At 38.2% G+C, this 14748-nt stretch overlaps 2 protein-coding genes across 2 annotated transcripts; both read left to right on the forward strand.

Annotated features, from left to right (window-relative positions):
- Window positions 1–690: 690 nt before the first annotated feature.
- LOC142437127 (olfactory receptor 7G2-like) lies at window positions 691–2094 on the forward strand. Its single transcript, XM_075540446.1, has 2 exons — window positions 691–702; window positions 1054–2094. The coding sequence occupies exons 1-2, from the start codon at window positions 691–693 to the stop codon at window positions 2092–2094; spliced, it is 1053 nt and encodes a 350-aa protein (XP_075396561.1).
- Window positions 2095–11724: 9630 nt separating this feature from the next.
- LOC142437230 (olfactory receptor 7G1-like) lies at window positions 11725–14748 on the forward strand. The gene is made up of 2 exons (XM_075540500.1): window positions 11725–11757; window positions 13717–14748. The coding sequence occupies exons 1-2, from the start codon at window positions 11725–11727 to the stop codon at window positions 14746–14748; spliced, it is 1065 nt and encodes a 354-aa protein (XP_075396615.1).

Raw genomic sequence — 14748 nt, forward strand, 5'->3', positions numbered from 1 at the left:
GGCTGTATTCCATTTGTATGACATGGATTTGAGCAGAAATAGGTTGGAAGATATGCATGACATGCAGCTGGTCTCATGGGACCAAGGAATCAAAATCCTTCAATCCACCTTTTGAAGTTTTGTCTTTAAAGATTTTTACAGTCGTGGGATCACTATGAGAATAAATGTATTTGGGTAATGAGGCAATTTGGATATTGAGCCTCATGGGATACAAGGACTGCAAATAGTCTGCCTGTGACATCTCACTGAAGATCCCTCCCCCTTTAAAAAGATAGAACACATCACTGTCTTCTACGAGATGATCCATTTGACCCTGGACCCAAGAACTTCACTCAGAGCCTGGGAACTTGGTGAGAACAAATCTTAAATCTTCTCCATCCAAGCACATGTCAGTCATCTTTCCTTGGGGATGTCATTCAGGTAGGCAAAGTCCTCTAGTTAATGTTTGGAAAGAAAGGTAGATGTTTTATTTAAGATCCATCCAAGACAATGCTGCATGTGGAAACACTATATAGAGAAATTGTTAAAATCGTGTATTTTATGGGAACTTAGTAAGTCTTTTCTTGTCAGTTTGCCTTTTCCCTCTGTACCAATATCAAAGAGCTCTCAATCTACTAGTCACTTGATCTGCCTCTACAATAGCAAGGGATTTTTTTTCTTTTTGAGACAATAACCTCAGCATTGTGAAACATGATGTTTTCTGTAAGATTGTGTGATATATGCTAACATTCTGATGTTGGTGATAGAGCTTCATAGTATCTTCTTAATATTTGTTTTGCTTATCTCTATTAACTAACTTCTTAGGATGTGAACAGGTTTAATAGGCTGCCCCAACAGCCTTTATCTTTCTACTGGTAAACTTGACAAAAATTTCAAATAATCCTAAAAACACAGTTAGTGTAAATTTTAATGCTCCTATATATCCTTTCTAGAAAGAATAAATGTTGATATTCTGCTACATCCCTTTTATTAAAAAATTAATATTTGCATATAGAAGGGCCCCTTTATTATTTCTCTTCATGAATGTTCTTTATTCCTTGAAGATAATTTCAGCCCCTGGAGATACTGCTGCTCTGTCTTAACAAAAACCAAAATAAAATAAAACAAAACCATTTGATTGTGTTGTTACCAAATCTCTCTATCAGATTCATCTACAATACAGAATCCAACAACCAAACAGGAAGTTTAAAATTACTTCTCCTGGGACTGACAGAGGATCCAGCACTACAGCTTTTCATCTTTATCTCGTTCCTGATCATGTATTTGGTCACTGTTCTTGGAAATCTGCTCATTGTCCTGGTTGTCAGCTCTGACTCCAAACTACACACGCCCATGTACTTCTTTCTCTGCAATCTCTCTTTTACGGACATCTGCTTAAGCACGACTACCATTCCAAAGATGCTGGTGAACATCCAGCTACACAACCAGAGCATCACTGATACTGGCTGCCTCCACCAGATGTTCTTGGTGCTGGTTTTTAGTGTTTTGGAAAACTTTCTTCTTGTAGCGATGGCCTACGACCGCTATGTGGCCATTTGTCACCCACTGAGGTACACGATTATCATGAATCCTTGCTTCTGTGTCCTGTTGCTTTTACTTTCCTTCTGCATTAGTGTAATGCTGGCCCTGCTCCACAGCCTCATGGTTTTGCACCTGTCCTTCTGTACAGACTTGAAGATCCCCCAGTTCTTCTGCGAACTTCCCCAGGTCCTCAAGCTTGCCTGTTCCAGTGCCCACATTAACAACATCCTGATATATTTTACCAATTGTACACTGGGTGGTGTTTCAATCTCCGGAGTCATATTCTCCTACACTCAGATTGTCTCTGCTGTTTTGAGAATGCCATCTTCTGTTGGGAAATATAAGGCTTTTTCTACCTGTGGGTCTCACCTTTCAGTTGTTTCTTTATTCTATGGGACAGGCTTGGGTGTTTATTTCAGTTCTGCGCTTACACTCTCTCCCAAGAAGACAGCACTCGCCTCTGTGATGTACATGGTGCTCCCTCAAATGGTGAACCCTTTTATCTACAGCCTGAGGAATAGGGACATGAAAGTCAGCTTCAGAAAACTCATTGGTAGGATCCCTTCTTTTTAGGTAGTGTGTGTTGTGTGGGTGAATTCACTAATTTCACAGACCTGTCCCTGGTAAACTCTCCAGAATCACAATCAAGCACATTAAGTTTCATGATCGTCAAATTGTGTTTTCTCCCTGTTTTAGATGATTGCCAGGTCTTCAAGCATTATCTTTGAAGAAGCCTTTGGTATTAATATTTAGTGGAACTTTTCTCACTCATATGCTTATAACATAGAGAGCTATCTCTCACTAGAAGTACATCAGTGCAGGTAATGTACAGGACATCTCAGTAGGGTTGTCTTAGTCCTGTATCTGGTGGTTTCATCATAGAATGAGTTTGTCCTATTGTCTCCAGATTCCTGTAGCTGATGCAGATGTAACACCACACAAGATAACCAGAGACAGAAATCATGCTTTCCTCCCTGGGCCTAATGTTAATAGACTCAAGCTTTCTGTAGTAGGTTAGCTGGTTGAACCCAGAATGTTATTTCCACATCCAAATTCTTGGAACTTATGAAAATTACTCATATGATAGAGTGAATATTACATTAATTGGACAAAAGTTCTTTGCACGGATTAAGACCAAATTAACCTGGTAGGTAAAGTTGCAGTCAGATGTATTTTCATGATATTGATAGTGGTGACCACATAGAGTAATGTAGAAGGTAGATAACTGTGAACAGATGGGAGTGATGAGGCTGTGGGAATACCCAGAGCCACCAATCTTTTCCTTAAGCTGGAAGAGAAAATGAATGCACTCATATTGTTATGTTAACACACTCCTGCTGATACCTTGGTTTCTGATTTGCAGGCTATTGTCTGTGAGATAATAAATTTCTCTTTTTAATCAACCTGGTTTGACTATTTTTTATCTGGTGCCTAGGGGAAAAAAGTTACACTCTCATCCACAACAAAAATAATTTCCAATGTTCCTCTTCCTCTAATTCTTGATGTATCAAGAAGTGATCCCAATAAGAAAGTTAAATTAACTATCTGAAATATAAATCCATGGGGAAGGCAACCCTACCCAGTATAAGCACTTATGACCTGCTAAATAATAAGTTCTAAATAAAAATACTACTATCATCAAGTTCCATATCTAGATCATTTTCTTAAGACATGCAATCCCGGTTTTGTCCTGTATTTGTGCACTGGCTTCAACAATCATACTTGTAGATTCTTTTTATTTTTAAATTAATCATGGGCACTTTCTACTATTTAGTGTATAATCAAATGTTTTGGGAAAATATCAAAGTTGATAATATTTTCTACTGCCTTATTTGGTCTGTTTCATTTTATTTGATTTATCAAAAATATGGAATGTGATTTTGCAGCTTTTCCTTCATCAGCTCCTCTTGCTGTGTTTCTTATTCTTCTTTGTTACGGTCCAAATAGAGATACTGGGGATAATAAAATGAACTGAATCATTTGAGTCATAGAGCAATGGTTCTATAATCTTAGGCCACTCGTCCAAAAATATGTAATGTAAATTTATAACATGTATTCTTTTTCTATGAATCAAGACTTTGGGAGGACCCATTGGGTGCAAAACAAGATTTGTGAAAAGGAATATCTGCAGGATTAGGGTCATGACCTTTCTTGGAAGGTATTCTGAGGTACGTCAGGATCTCCCCTATGGGAATGCTGGGAATCTTATGAAACTGAAGGCCTTTATAATAACTGTCCTGAAATCATTTTCTCTCATATGATTTAACTCCACCTGTATATCACCTCAGTATGTATCTTCTTACGCTTTATTTTAAAAATTGCATCTTTAGAAGTTTAATGATGAATCCTCATTTTATTTAACTCTTGCAAAGCAGCTGAAGCATAAAATGTCAATGTAGGCACTTTGAAGAATATAGTTTGCAGCATTAAAGTTGTCAAACATGTTGCATAACCCTCATCGCTATCTGGACTCTAAATATTCTCAGCACCACAAGGGAAATCCCAGTGTTCCAATAAGTCACTCTCCCAATCTCTTCTCTGGCAGTCAATTGTCTGCTCTCGATCTCTCTATTCTGATGTTTTTAAATAATACAATTTTGCAGCCTGTATCCCTCAAAGAGGTTTGTATTTTTGGGGCAAATGATTTGTTCTTGGTTTCATTTTTATATTTTTTTCCTTTTTATGATACAATATAAGGCTCTGTATCTTTCAAGTGAGTTATTCAGTTGTCTTCAAAATGCTTATTACATAAGACCTAACAATTCATCTACGGTTCATATAGAACACAAAGAAATAAGAGGTAGAACACAAACTGGCATGCTGTTGGTGTTAGGTGACATCGGGTCAGATCGTACTCATGGAGACACTAGGCACATCAAAATGAAACACACCACATTCTGGTTCCATGGTCACAATTGTCCCCATGCCTGAGATCACTGATGCAGCTACTATGTCAATCCATCTTCTTGAGGGCCTTCCTCTTTTCAGTCACCCCTAGTCTTTACCAAACATGATGTCCTTCTCTAGGAACTGGTCTATTCTGACAATATGTCCAAAGGATGTCTTGTCACTCTTTATGGCGTGCTCTGGCAATTTTTCTGGTCATTTTAAAAACTCATGGTATTTTCAATATTCTTCTTTAGCACCACAATTCAAATGCATCTATTCGTCTATGGTCTTCTTTTAAATGTTCATGTCTCACATGTTGGACTTATAACCTGGAAAACTAAGATGCAAAACACAGACAAATGCACTTCCCTGTTCATTGCAGAGCAGTTCAGAATAGCAAGAAGATGGAAGCAAGCCAAATGCCCATCAGTCGAAGAATGGATAAAGACATTACGGCACATGCCCACAATGGAATACTGTGCATCTCCAAAAAGCTTCCTTGAAGCACATTTATGCTGAAGGAAGGTAGTCAATCACAAGATACAAATATTGCACGAGTCTATACTGTAAGATAGACACCAAGAAAAGGCAGAGCACCGCTTCCCAGGGCAAGTATTCTTCTCGTCTAGTGAGGTAGACAGACTACTTAACTTCCATGAGACATTTATCACACCCTCTAGAAGCACATCTTAAAAAACACTTTAACACAGGAGATCCCACGTCCACTGGGGTCAGTGGTTCAAGATGGGGGAAGAGAGAGAGATTATTCAGTTGCTGGCATACAACATTTTGCTAAGTTCACACCAATCTAACTGACACTCGCACCAGAGTTATAAGGAGACTTTACTGAAAATTCAAGTCAGGATGGGCTAGTGAGCATGTATGTCTCAGAGAAGGCAATTACCTCTCTCTTGGTAGGAAAATGGGAAGGAACAGCCTCCCAATCGGTGCGGGTGGGGGGTGGGGAGGAGGTAGCGGAGGAATGCTTAACAATACTTATGTGTATGTAACCCAAGGGAGGAATATACCTGGAATTAGGTTCCTAATTGGATACACTGACCTAGGTTCTATGTAACCATTGGTGGCCCAGTCTGTGAACCATAAGCTACTGGGGCTTAGACTCTGTTCTTTCGAGGTACACAAAATCCTTCGTGGACCACACCAGGAGGACTCATTATGAAAAGCCCACTAAGTAAACTGGGCTTGACCTCAAACTTACCTTTAGCCATTGGTCTTAAGAATGGAATTCTATAGTGTGAGAAGAAGCAGATAATACTAACCCAAGAGCGTAGAACTGGCAGGCATTGGACTTGGGTTCCAATCACTTGACTGGGGGTACCCAGAGAATGGTGGCCTGGGATTACCATACACTTACTATTTTAATTCCCTCCATGCTTCACTATGTCATGTATTAATCTGATAGGCACAACTCTGCCGCTGTGAATGTACAGTATTGGAAGATTTGGCCTATCTAACCGCACTGTTCATGTAGCTAGTCACTTAAGAGTTTAATCTGTACAAGTAAACAATCCTTGTATTGTAGTTCATAGCTGGCCTATACCTGTATAATTTCCTTATATCAACAGTGTTTTGAATTCTATACCACGGGATAATCAAATGATGCTATACTCACTACATAGCAGTTACAAATTGGGCTGCTAACCACAAGGTCAACAGTTCGAAACTATCAGCCAGATTCTCAGGGGAAGTATAAAGCTTTCTATTCCTGTAAAAACGTTCAGGTTCATATTTACCAGGGCAGTTCTACACTGACACATAGGGTTGGTATGACTTAGCCTGACTTAAAAATCAAGACCGTTATTTTGAGGAATAAGCTCCCTGACTCAAGGCATGGCATTCTGCATTTCTTCATATGTGTATGAAAGTTGGACATTGAATAGTGGGGACAGGAGAAGAATCGGTGCATTTGAATTGTGGAGGTGGAGAAGATGACTGAAAGTGTTATGGTCTGCTAAAAGGACAAACTAGTCTGTCTTGGAAGACTTATGGCCAGAATACTTTTAGAGGCAGGGAAGGCAAGATTCATCTTACGTATTTTGGACATATTGTTAGGAGAGACCATCCCAGGAGAAGGACATCAAATTTGGTAAACTGGAAGGGTGTTTAAAAAAAGAGGAAGGGCCTCAGTGTGATGAATTGACACACTGACTGCCTCAATGGCCTCAGACATATGGACAATTGTGAGGATGATGCAGTGTTTGGTTGTGTTGTGCATAGGGTGGCTAGAGATCATATCTGACAGGATGATACCTACCAACAACAGCACAGCTGCTGCTTCTCATTTCTTATCATGCTGATCAGCACCAGTTGACTCTATAGACCAGCTATGATCCACAGAGACCTTATGCAAAGCTGAACTAACACCGCCTTGCCCTGTGCCATCCTCACAATTGTACCTATGCTTGCATCATTGTTGGAGCCACTGGGTCAATCCATCTTGTCAAGGACCTTCCTGTCTTTGCTGTCCCTCTACTAAGCATGATGTTCTTCTCCAGGGACTACTCTCTCCTGAAAACCTGTCTCAAGTAGGTAAGAAGTATTCTCATTACCCTTGCCTCTAAGAAACACTCTGGCCTTACTTCTTCCTAGAACGATTTGCTAGATCTCTTAGCATTCCATGGAGAAATCGATAATCTTCGGCAGAACCACAATTCAAAGCCATTTATTCTTCTTCATTTTTTTCCGTTTTTAAGGTTCAATTTTTACATACATATAACGCAATTGAAAATATCATGATTTGGGTATTTTTTAGCTTTATTCTCACAATAAACTTTCTGCTATTCAACACTCTAAAGAGATCTTTAGACCTTTTTATATCAATATTCCACTGTTTCAGGAGGTAGCATATGAGCAAGAAGAACCAATGAAACTGAAGGGAGAAATTCAACCTGCACTAAAAGTTTTAAAGATAAAAGACTCCATGAATTGGTGAAATAACCATTAAAATGTTTAAACTACCTGATGAAGCAAGGAAGTATTCACTTGTCTACGTCAGGATATTTGAAGGACAACAATTTGGCCAATGACTGGAAGACGTCCATATTTGCAACCATCAAATAAACATTATGAAAAATTCAAAAATCATAGAACAACATGATTGACATAACATGACAGTAAAATTTTGCTTAAAACAATTCAACAAGGATTGTAGCAGAATCGCTTCTCGGCCTTTTGTGTAAGATCAAATGTAGTAAGGATTGTACAGTATATTGTCAGAGAGCTGCCATTGAGAGGAGATTCAGAAGTGTACATGGAACAAGGGGTATCATTGAGGATGCCAGATGGATCTTTACTCAAAACAGAGAACACCAGAAAGATGCGTACTTGTGTTTTATTTACTACGTCAAAATATTCAACTGTGTGAATCATAACAAACTCTGGGTAACCTGAGATGAATGGGAACTCCAAAACCCATCATTGTACCCCTGCAGAACTTGTACATAATCAAGAGGCAGTTCTGCAAACAGAACAAGAGAATACGGCATGGTTCATAATCAGGAAAAGAGTGCAACAGGGTTGTATCATCTCACAATACTTATTCAATCTGTATGCTCAGCAAATCTTCAGAGAAGCTAGATTATGTGAAGAAGAATGAAGCAAATGATTACCAGAAACCTTATTAACAACCTGAGATATGCTGATGACACAACTTTGCTTGCTGAATGGGAGGAGGATTCGAAGCACTTTCTGATGAAGATCAAGGATTGTAGCCTTCACTATGGATTAAACTCAACGTAAAGAAGATCAAAATCCTCACAACTAGACCAATCAGTAACATCAGGATAAATGAAGAAAACGATAAGGATGTCAAGGATTTTTGTCAGGCTTGATCTGCAATCAATTCTCAAGGAAGCGGTGCAATATGCTCAAGGTGGACTTCTTTAAATATTCTTCAATTTCAGCCTGAACTTATGTCGGAGCTGATGATGGTCTGTTCTACAGTCAGCCCCTGATCTGGTTTTATCTGCTGATATTGAGCCTCTCCAGTGTCATTTCTCACAGATGTTGTCAATGTGATTATCTGTGCATTCCAACTGGAGTTCACATGTATAAAAAGTTCACCATTTGTGTAGTTAAAAGGATGTATTTTTTCATGAAAAAGTCACAGGTCTTGCAAAATTTTATCATGTGATCTCCTGACTCATTTCTATCACCTTGTCCATGTTTGTAAATGACTATTCCTTTCACTTTGTTATCAAGATTTCCATTTCAATCACCAATAATTATCAATGAATCTCGATTTGTATAGTTGATCACTTCAGATCAAAAACATTGGTAGAAATCTTCAATTTCTGCATTACTTGCTCTAATGGTTGTTGCATACATTTGAATGATAGTTGTATTGACAGGATTTACTTGTGTGCAGATAGGTATTTTCCTATAATAAATAACATTGTACTATAAGATGTATCTTGAAATGTCCTTTTTTAAATCAATGAATGCAACACCATATCTCTTCAGTCTATTATTCACAACATAGTCAATCAAGTGAATTTCACCTTCAAATTGCTAGTATGAATCCATTCAGTCCATTATTGCCTGAAACCTCAATTTTTATGCATTTGCTTATTTTTAAAATCTTTCAATTTTCCTGTACCCATATTTCACACATTCCAAGTTCTGATTAGTAGCAGATTTTAGCAGCTGTTTCTTCTCATGTTGAGTTGTACCCACGAGAAAATGAAGGTCCTGAAGGCTTTACTTTGTCAAGTTTTCATCCATCCAGTTCCTTATAGTCGACTTTACTTTAAGAAGGCAGCTATTTCACCGTCATATTTGAGTGTATTTTTGCCTGACGGGCTCATTTTCTAGCACAAATTCGGACAGTGTTTTGCTTATGTTCTTGAGCTTTTCTGTGTCTGGCAATGTTCCACTGCTGTCCATAGGGTTTTCTATAGTTATTTCTTCGGAAGTAGATAGTCTATTGCTTCTTCACTGTCTGTTCTTGTTCTGGATGTTCTGGTGAAAGTTATTCACTTTTGCTGATCCTGCTTATATTTGAAGTACCAGTGTCATAGTTTCCAGCATCCCAACAATGCCCAAGTCACTTCAACATAGCAAACTGACAAGCGGCAGCAAAATTTTATAGCTACATGTAAATACAAATATACAGGGGCAGACATATATAGTTACTGTAGACACAAAATAGATACTTCACACACAGAACTAAATATCTTCCAGCCCTTATTTTCTACTTTTGATAGTTTAGATCTTTAGTGTCTTGATCCAACTCAATCCATTAGCATATCAGTGTGTACAGAAATCTTCATGTGCATTGTAGAGAATTTTCTGAGCTTCTTTTTTTCAAATCCATTTTCCTGGGTGCTAATAGAGATATCATATCACATCAAACGTGTGCAAGCAGTCATCTAAGCCATACCTACCAGCCTTGACTTGCAGGAGTAAAACAGTAAGAAGGTTAACAATATGCAAGAGAAACAAAAATTCTACTCTAGCACAATGACCACCAACAACCATCTAACCATGGGTACAAATGTCGGACTTATAGCTTGGAGAAAGCCATGGAGCATATCTCAAATTATTACTTATGAGAAAAAGGCTGAGAAAATAGAAAAGTAGAGAGCATAGGACTCACAGATTATAGCTCTTGTTGTTGTTGTTGTTGTTAGGTGCCGCTGAGTTTGTTCTGACACAAAGCAACCCTATTCACAACAAAACAAAACACTGCCTGTCACGGAGCCTTCCATATGGTTGAGCCCATTGTTGCAGCCATTGTGCTGCTCCCACTCACTGAGGTCCTTCCTCTCTTTGTAGCTGCTTTACTTTACCATGCACAGCATCCTTTCCCAGGAAGTACTCTCTTGACTATAACCCTGAGATACTCCTTACACTATGACTGATCCTATCGATGCGGAAAAAGCATTCAACAACATCCAACATGCATTCCTGTTGAAAGTACTCAAGAAGATATGAATAGAAGGAAAATTCCTATCTGTGAGATGACACAATGGAGAACTTCAATATTAGCAGCTAAAACCACGCTAGGGGCTGATTATAGAAAGACCATCAATTACTCATATGTAAGGCCATGATAAAGCTAAATAAAATTAAAACAACCACGAAAGCAAAAATATGACCTTGAGAGTATCCTTCTGAATTTAAAACAAATCATTAAATGGTCAACAAAAAAGAAATGAAAAAAAGAAAAAAATCAGTGTGGATGTCATAAGATACTCTGAAATTTGCTCTTAATCATACAGTAGTTTTGTTTTAATCAGAGGAGTTAAGGAAAATGATTAAGTGAAATATTTGAATAGAAAATGTCAAAGTGAAGCTCCAGAGGATAAAGTTAAATATTATTACAAGAAGTATAAAGAGCCAGAGGAAGAAACCCAAATGTAGGAACATACTCAGCATATTTTATGCTGTAAGAACTCAAGAAAAATTTCCAGGCTTGAGTTGCACTTTTGAAATATTCTATGGGTAAGATACTGAATAATGCAGTGTCCTACATGGAAAGAATACACAGGTTACTGTGTCAAAAACAACTAGCAGACATTCCACTGTTTTAGGAGGTAAAACATGAATAAGCCCCAGTGGTGCTGAAAGGAGATCAAGCGGCACTGAAAGCATTGGTCAGAGACAAGGGTCCAGGAATGAATGGAATATACCAACTGAGGTCTTTCAGCAAAATGATGAAGCACTTATTCATCTATGCCAGTGTAGTTGGAAGACAGCTAATTGGTCAATTGATAGGGAAAATCCATATTTGTTCCCATTGCAAAGAAAAGTGATCAAACAGAATGCTCAAATTATAGAACAATAATTTTGATACCCATGCAAGTAAAATTGTGCTGAACATCATCCAATAATGCTTTCAACAGTACTTTGACAGGTAGCTGCCAAATGTTCAGTCCAGATTCAGTAAAGTACGTGGAACAAGAGATACCATTGATAATACCAAGATAAATCTTGTCTTAAAAAAGCAAATGCCAGAAATATTTATTTGGGATTTGTTGATTATGTCAAAGTTATGTAGAGCATTAAAAAAACTATGGATAACCCTGAGAAGAATGGGAATTGCAAAACACTTCATTATGCTCCTGTATAACTTATACTTTGATCAAGACGAACTTGTGAAACAAACACAAGGGAATAATACGTGGTGTAAACTCAAGAAAGTCAGTGTTGTATCCTCTCACCATACTTATTCAATTGGTACCTCAGCAAATAATAAAATACGCTGTATTATATGAAAAGAAATATGATATCAGGAGTAGAGGGTGGCTTACTAACAACCTGTGATAAGTAGATGGCATATCTGTTGCTAAAATGGAGGGGGCCTTAAAGAACTTGGCGATGAAGGTTAATCATTACAACCTTCAGTATGAACTATAACTCAATGTAAATACAACCAAAATGCTCATAACAGGATTAGTAAGTAACATCATGATATGTGGAGAAAGAGTTGAAATTGTTATGAATTTCATCTTGCTTGGATCTATAATCAATACTCATGAAAGTGGTAATCAAGACATCAGATGTGTTACTTTAGGTAAATCTACTGCGCAAGACCTCTTTAGAGAATTGAAAAGCAAGGGTGTTACATTGAGGACTGAAGTGTGCCTGACTCAAGCTGTGATATTTTATATTTCCTTGTATGCACGTGAAAGTTGGATATCAGGGAAGGAAGACAGAGAAGAATTGGTGCATTTGGATTGCGGTGTGGAGAAGAATATTGAAAGAACTATGACTTGCTAGCGGGATAACTTATTCCGTTTTCCGAGATAGCATGCCTAGAGTACTCCTTAGAGGCAAGGCTGGTGGGACTTAGTCTTACATATTTTGGACACGTTGTTGGGAGAGATCAATTCCCGGAGATAGACATCGTGGTTCATAAAATAGAGGGGCATCGAAGAAGAGGAAGGCCCTCAGAGAGATGATTGACACAGTGAAGGCAGAAATGGCAAAGACATAGGGACACATATGAGGGTGGTGCAGGACAGGGCAGTGTTTTATTCGATTGTGCATGGGGTCACTATGGATCAGATCCAACTAAATTATATATATATGTATATATTCAAATGTTTTATGGTTATTAAAATAAAAGCTGAAATTTATTTGGGAAATGATGGCAGGCTCATGTGTTCAAGTTATGTGAAATAGATGTGAGCAGCAATAGGTTGGAACAAATAGATGACATGACGCCTGCCTCATGGGCCAAGGAGTCAAAATTCTTCATCTACAGCCTAAAGGTTTATCTTTAAAGATTTTTGCTGTCCTGAGATCACAATGACAATAAATGCATTGGCATAATGAGGCACTTTGGATATTAAACCTCATGGGATAAAAGGACTGCAAATAATCTGTCTGTGACCTCTTACTTAAGATTCCTCACCCTGTAAGAAAAGATAGAACACGTTACTCTCTTCCAGCAAATGATCCATTCGGTCCTGGACCCTAGAGCTTAACTGAGATGCTGGGAACTTCCTGAGCACAAATCTTACATCTTCTCCATCCAGAACACATGTCAGTCATCTATCCTTAGGGATGTCATTCAGGTAGGCAAAGTCCTCTAGTTAATGTGTGGAAGGAAAGGTAGATGTTTTACTTAAGATTCACCCATGACAATGCTGCAAGTGGAAACAGTACATAGAAATTCTTAAGATCATGCCTTTTATTGGAATTCAGTGTGTTTTTTCCTGTCAGTTCTTCTTTTTTCTCTGTACCAATATCAAACAGTTCTCAATCTACTAGTCACTTGATCTACTTCTGCAATAGCAAGAAATTTTTTCTTGTTGAGGCAATAACCTCAGCATTGTCAAACATGGTGATTCCTATAAGATTGTGTGCTATATTCTAGCATTTTGATGGTGGTGATAGAGGAAGATTTACAAAATTCATAGCATCTTCTTAATATTTGTTTTTGCTTATCTCTATTTCCTAACCTCTGGGCAAGTGAAGGAAGAAAGAAAGAAAAGAAAATTATTCGGGCAAAGAATGTACAGATGTGCTTTATACAATTGATGTATGTATCTGTATGGACTGTGATAAGAGTTGTATGAGCTCCTAATAAAACGTTTAAAAAAGTTTTTTTAAAAATTGACAAAAATTTCAAATAATCCTTAGAACACAGGTAGTATAATTTTAATGTTCTATATATTACTTTCTATAAATAATAAATATTGATATTCTGCTACATCCATTTTGTTATTTAAAATAACCATTTACATGCATACAGAAGGACCCCTTTATTTTTTCCCTTCAAGAATGTTCATTATTCTCTGAAGATTATTTCTGCCTCTGGTGATACTGCTGTTATAGCTTGTCAGAAACCAAAGCCTCCCCACCCCCCAAATAAAATACATCCATTTGATTGTCTTGTCACCACATCTTTCTCTCAGATTCATCAACAATACAGAATCCAACATCCAAACGGGTGTTTCAAAATTCCTTCTCCTCGGACTGACAGAGGATCCAGAACTTCAGCCCCTCATCTTTATCTCGTTCCTGATCATGTACTTGATTACTGTCCTTGGAAACCTGCTCATTATCCTGGCTGTCAGTTTTGACTCCAGACTACACAATCCCATGTACTTCTTTCTCTGCAATCTCTCTTTTACGGACATCTGCTTAAGCACGACTACCATCCCAAAGATGCTGGTGAACATCCAAACACAGGATCAGACCATCACTTATACTGGCTGCCTCCACCAGATTTTCTTTGTCCTCATTTTTGGTGTTTTTGAAACCGTTCTTTTAGCAACAATGGCCTATGACCGCTATGTGGCCATTTGTCACCCACTGAGGTACACTGCTATCATGAATTTCTGCTTCTGTGGTCTGTTGATTCTTCTGTCCTTCTTCATTAGTGTATTGGCTGCCCTGCTCCACAGCCTCATGGTTTTGCACCTGTCCTTCTGTACAGAGCTGAAGATCCCGCAGTTCTTCTGTGAACTTCCCCAGGTCCTCAAGCTTGCCTGTTCCAGTGCCCGCATTAACAACATCCTGATATATTTTACCAATTGCATATTGGGTAGTTTTTCACTCTCTGGAATCATATTATCTTACATTCGGATTGTCTCCACTGTCTTAAGAATTCCATCGTCTGGTGGGAAATATAAAGCTTTTTCCACCTGTGGGTCTCACCTCTCAGTCGTCTCTTTATTCTATGGGACAGCATTTGGGGTTTACTTCAGTTCTGCACTTACACTTTCTCCCAAAATGACTGCACTAGCCTCAGTGATGTACATGGTGCTCCCTCAAATGGCGAACCCTTTTATCTACAGCCTGAGGAACAGGGATATGAAAGTTAGCTTTAGAAAACTCATGAATAGGATAACTTCTTCTTATTGA

This window comes from Tenrec ecaudatus, chromosome 1, assembly GCF_050624435.1.
Source record: "Tenrec ecaudatus isolate mTenEca1 chromosome 1, mTenEca1.hap1, whole genome shotgun sequence".
NCBI classification, from domain to species: domain Eukaryota; kingdom Metazoa; phylum Chordata; class Mammalia; order Afrosoricida; family Tenrecidae; genus Tenrec; species Tenrec ecaudatus.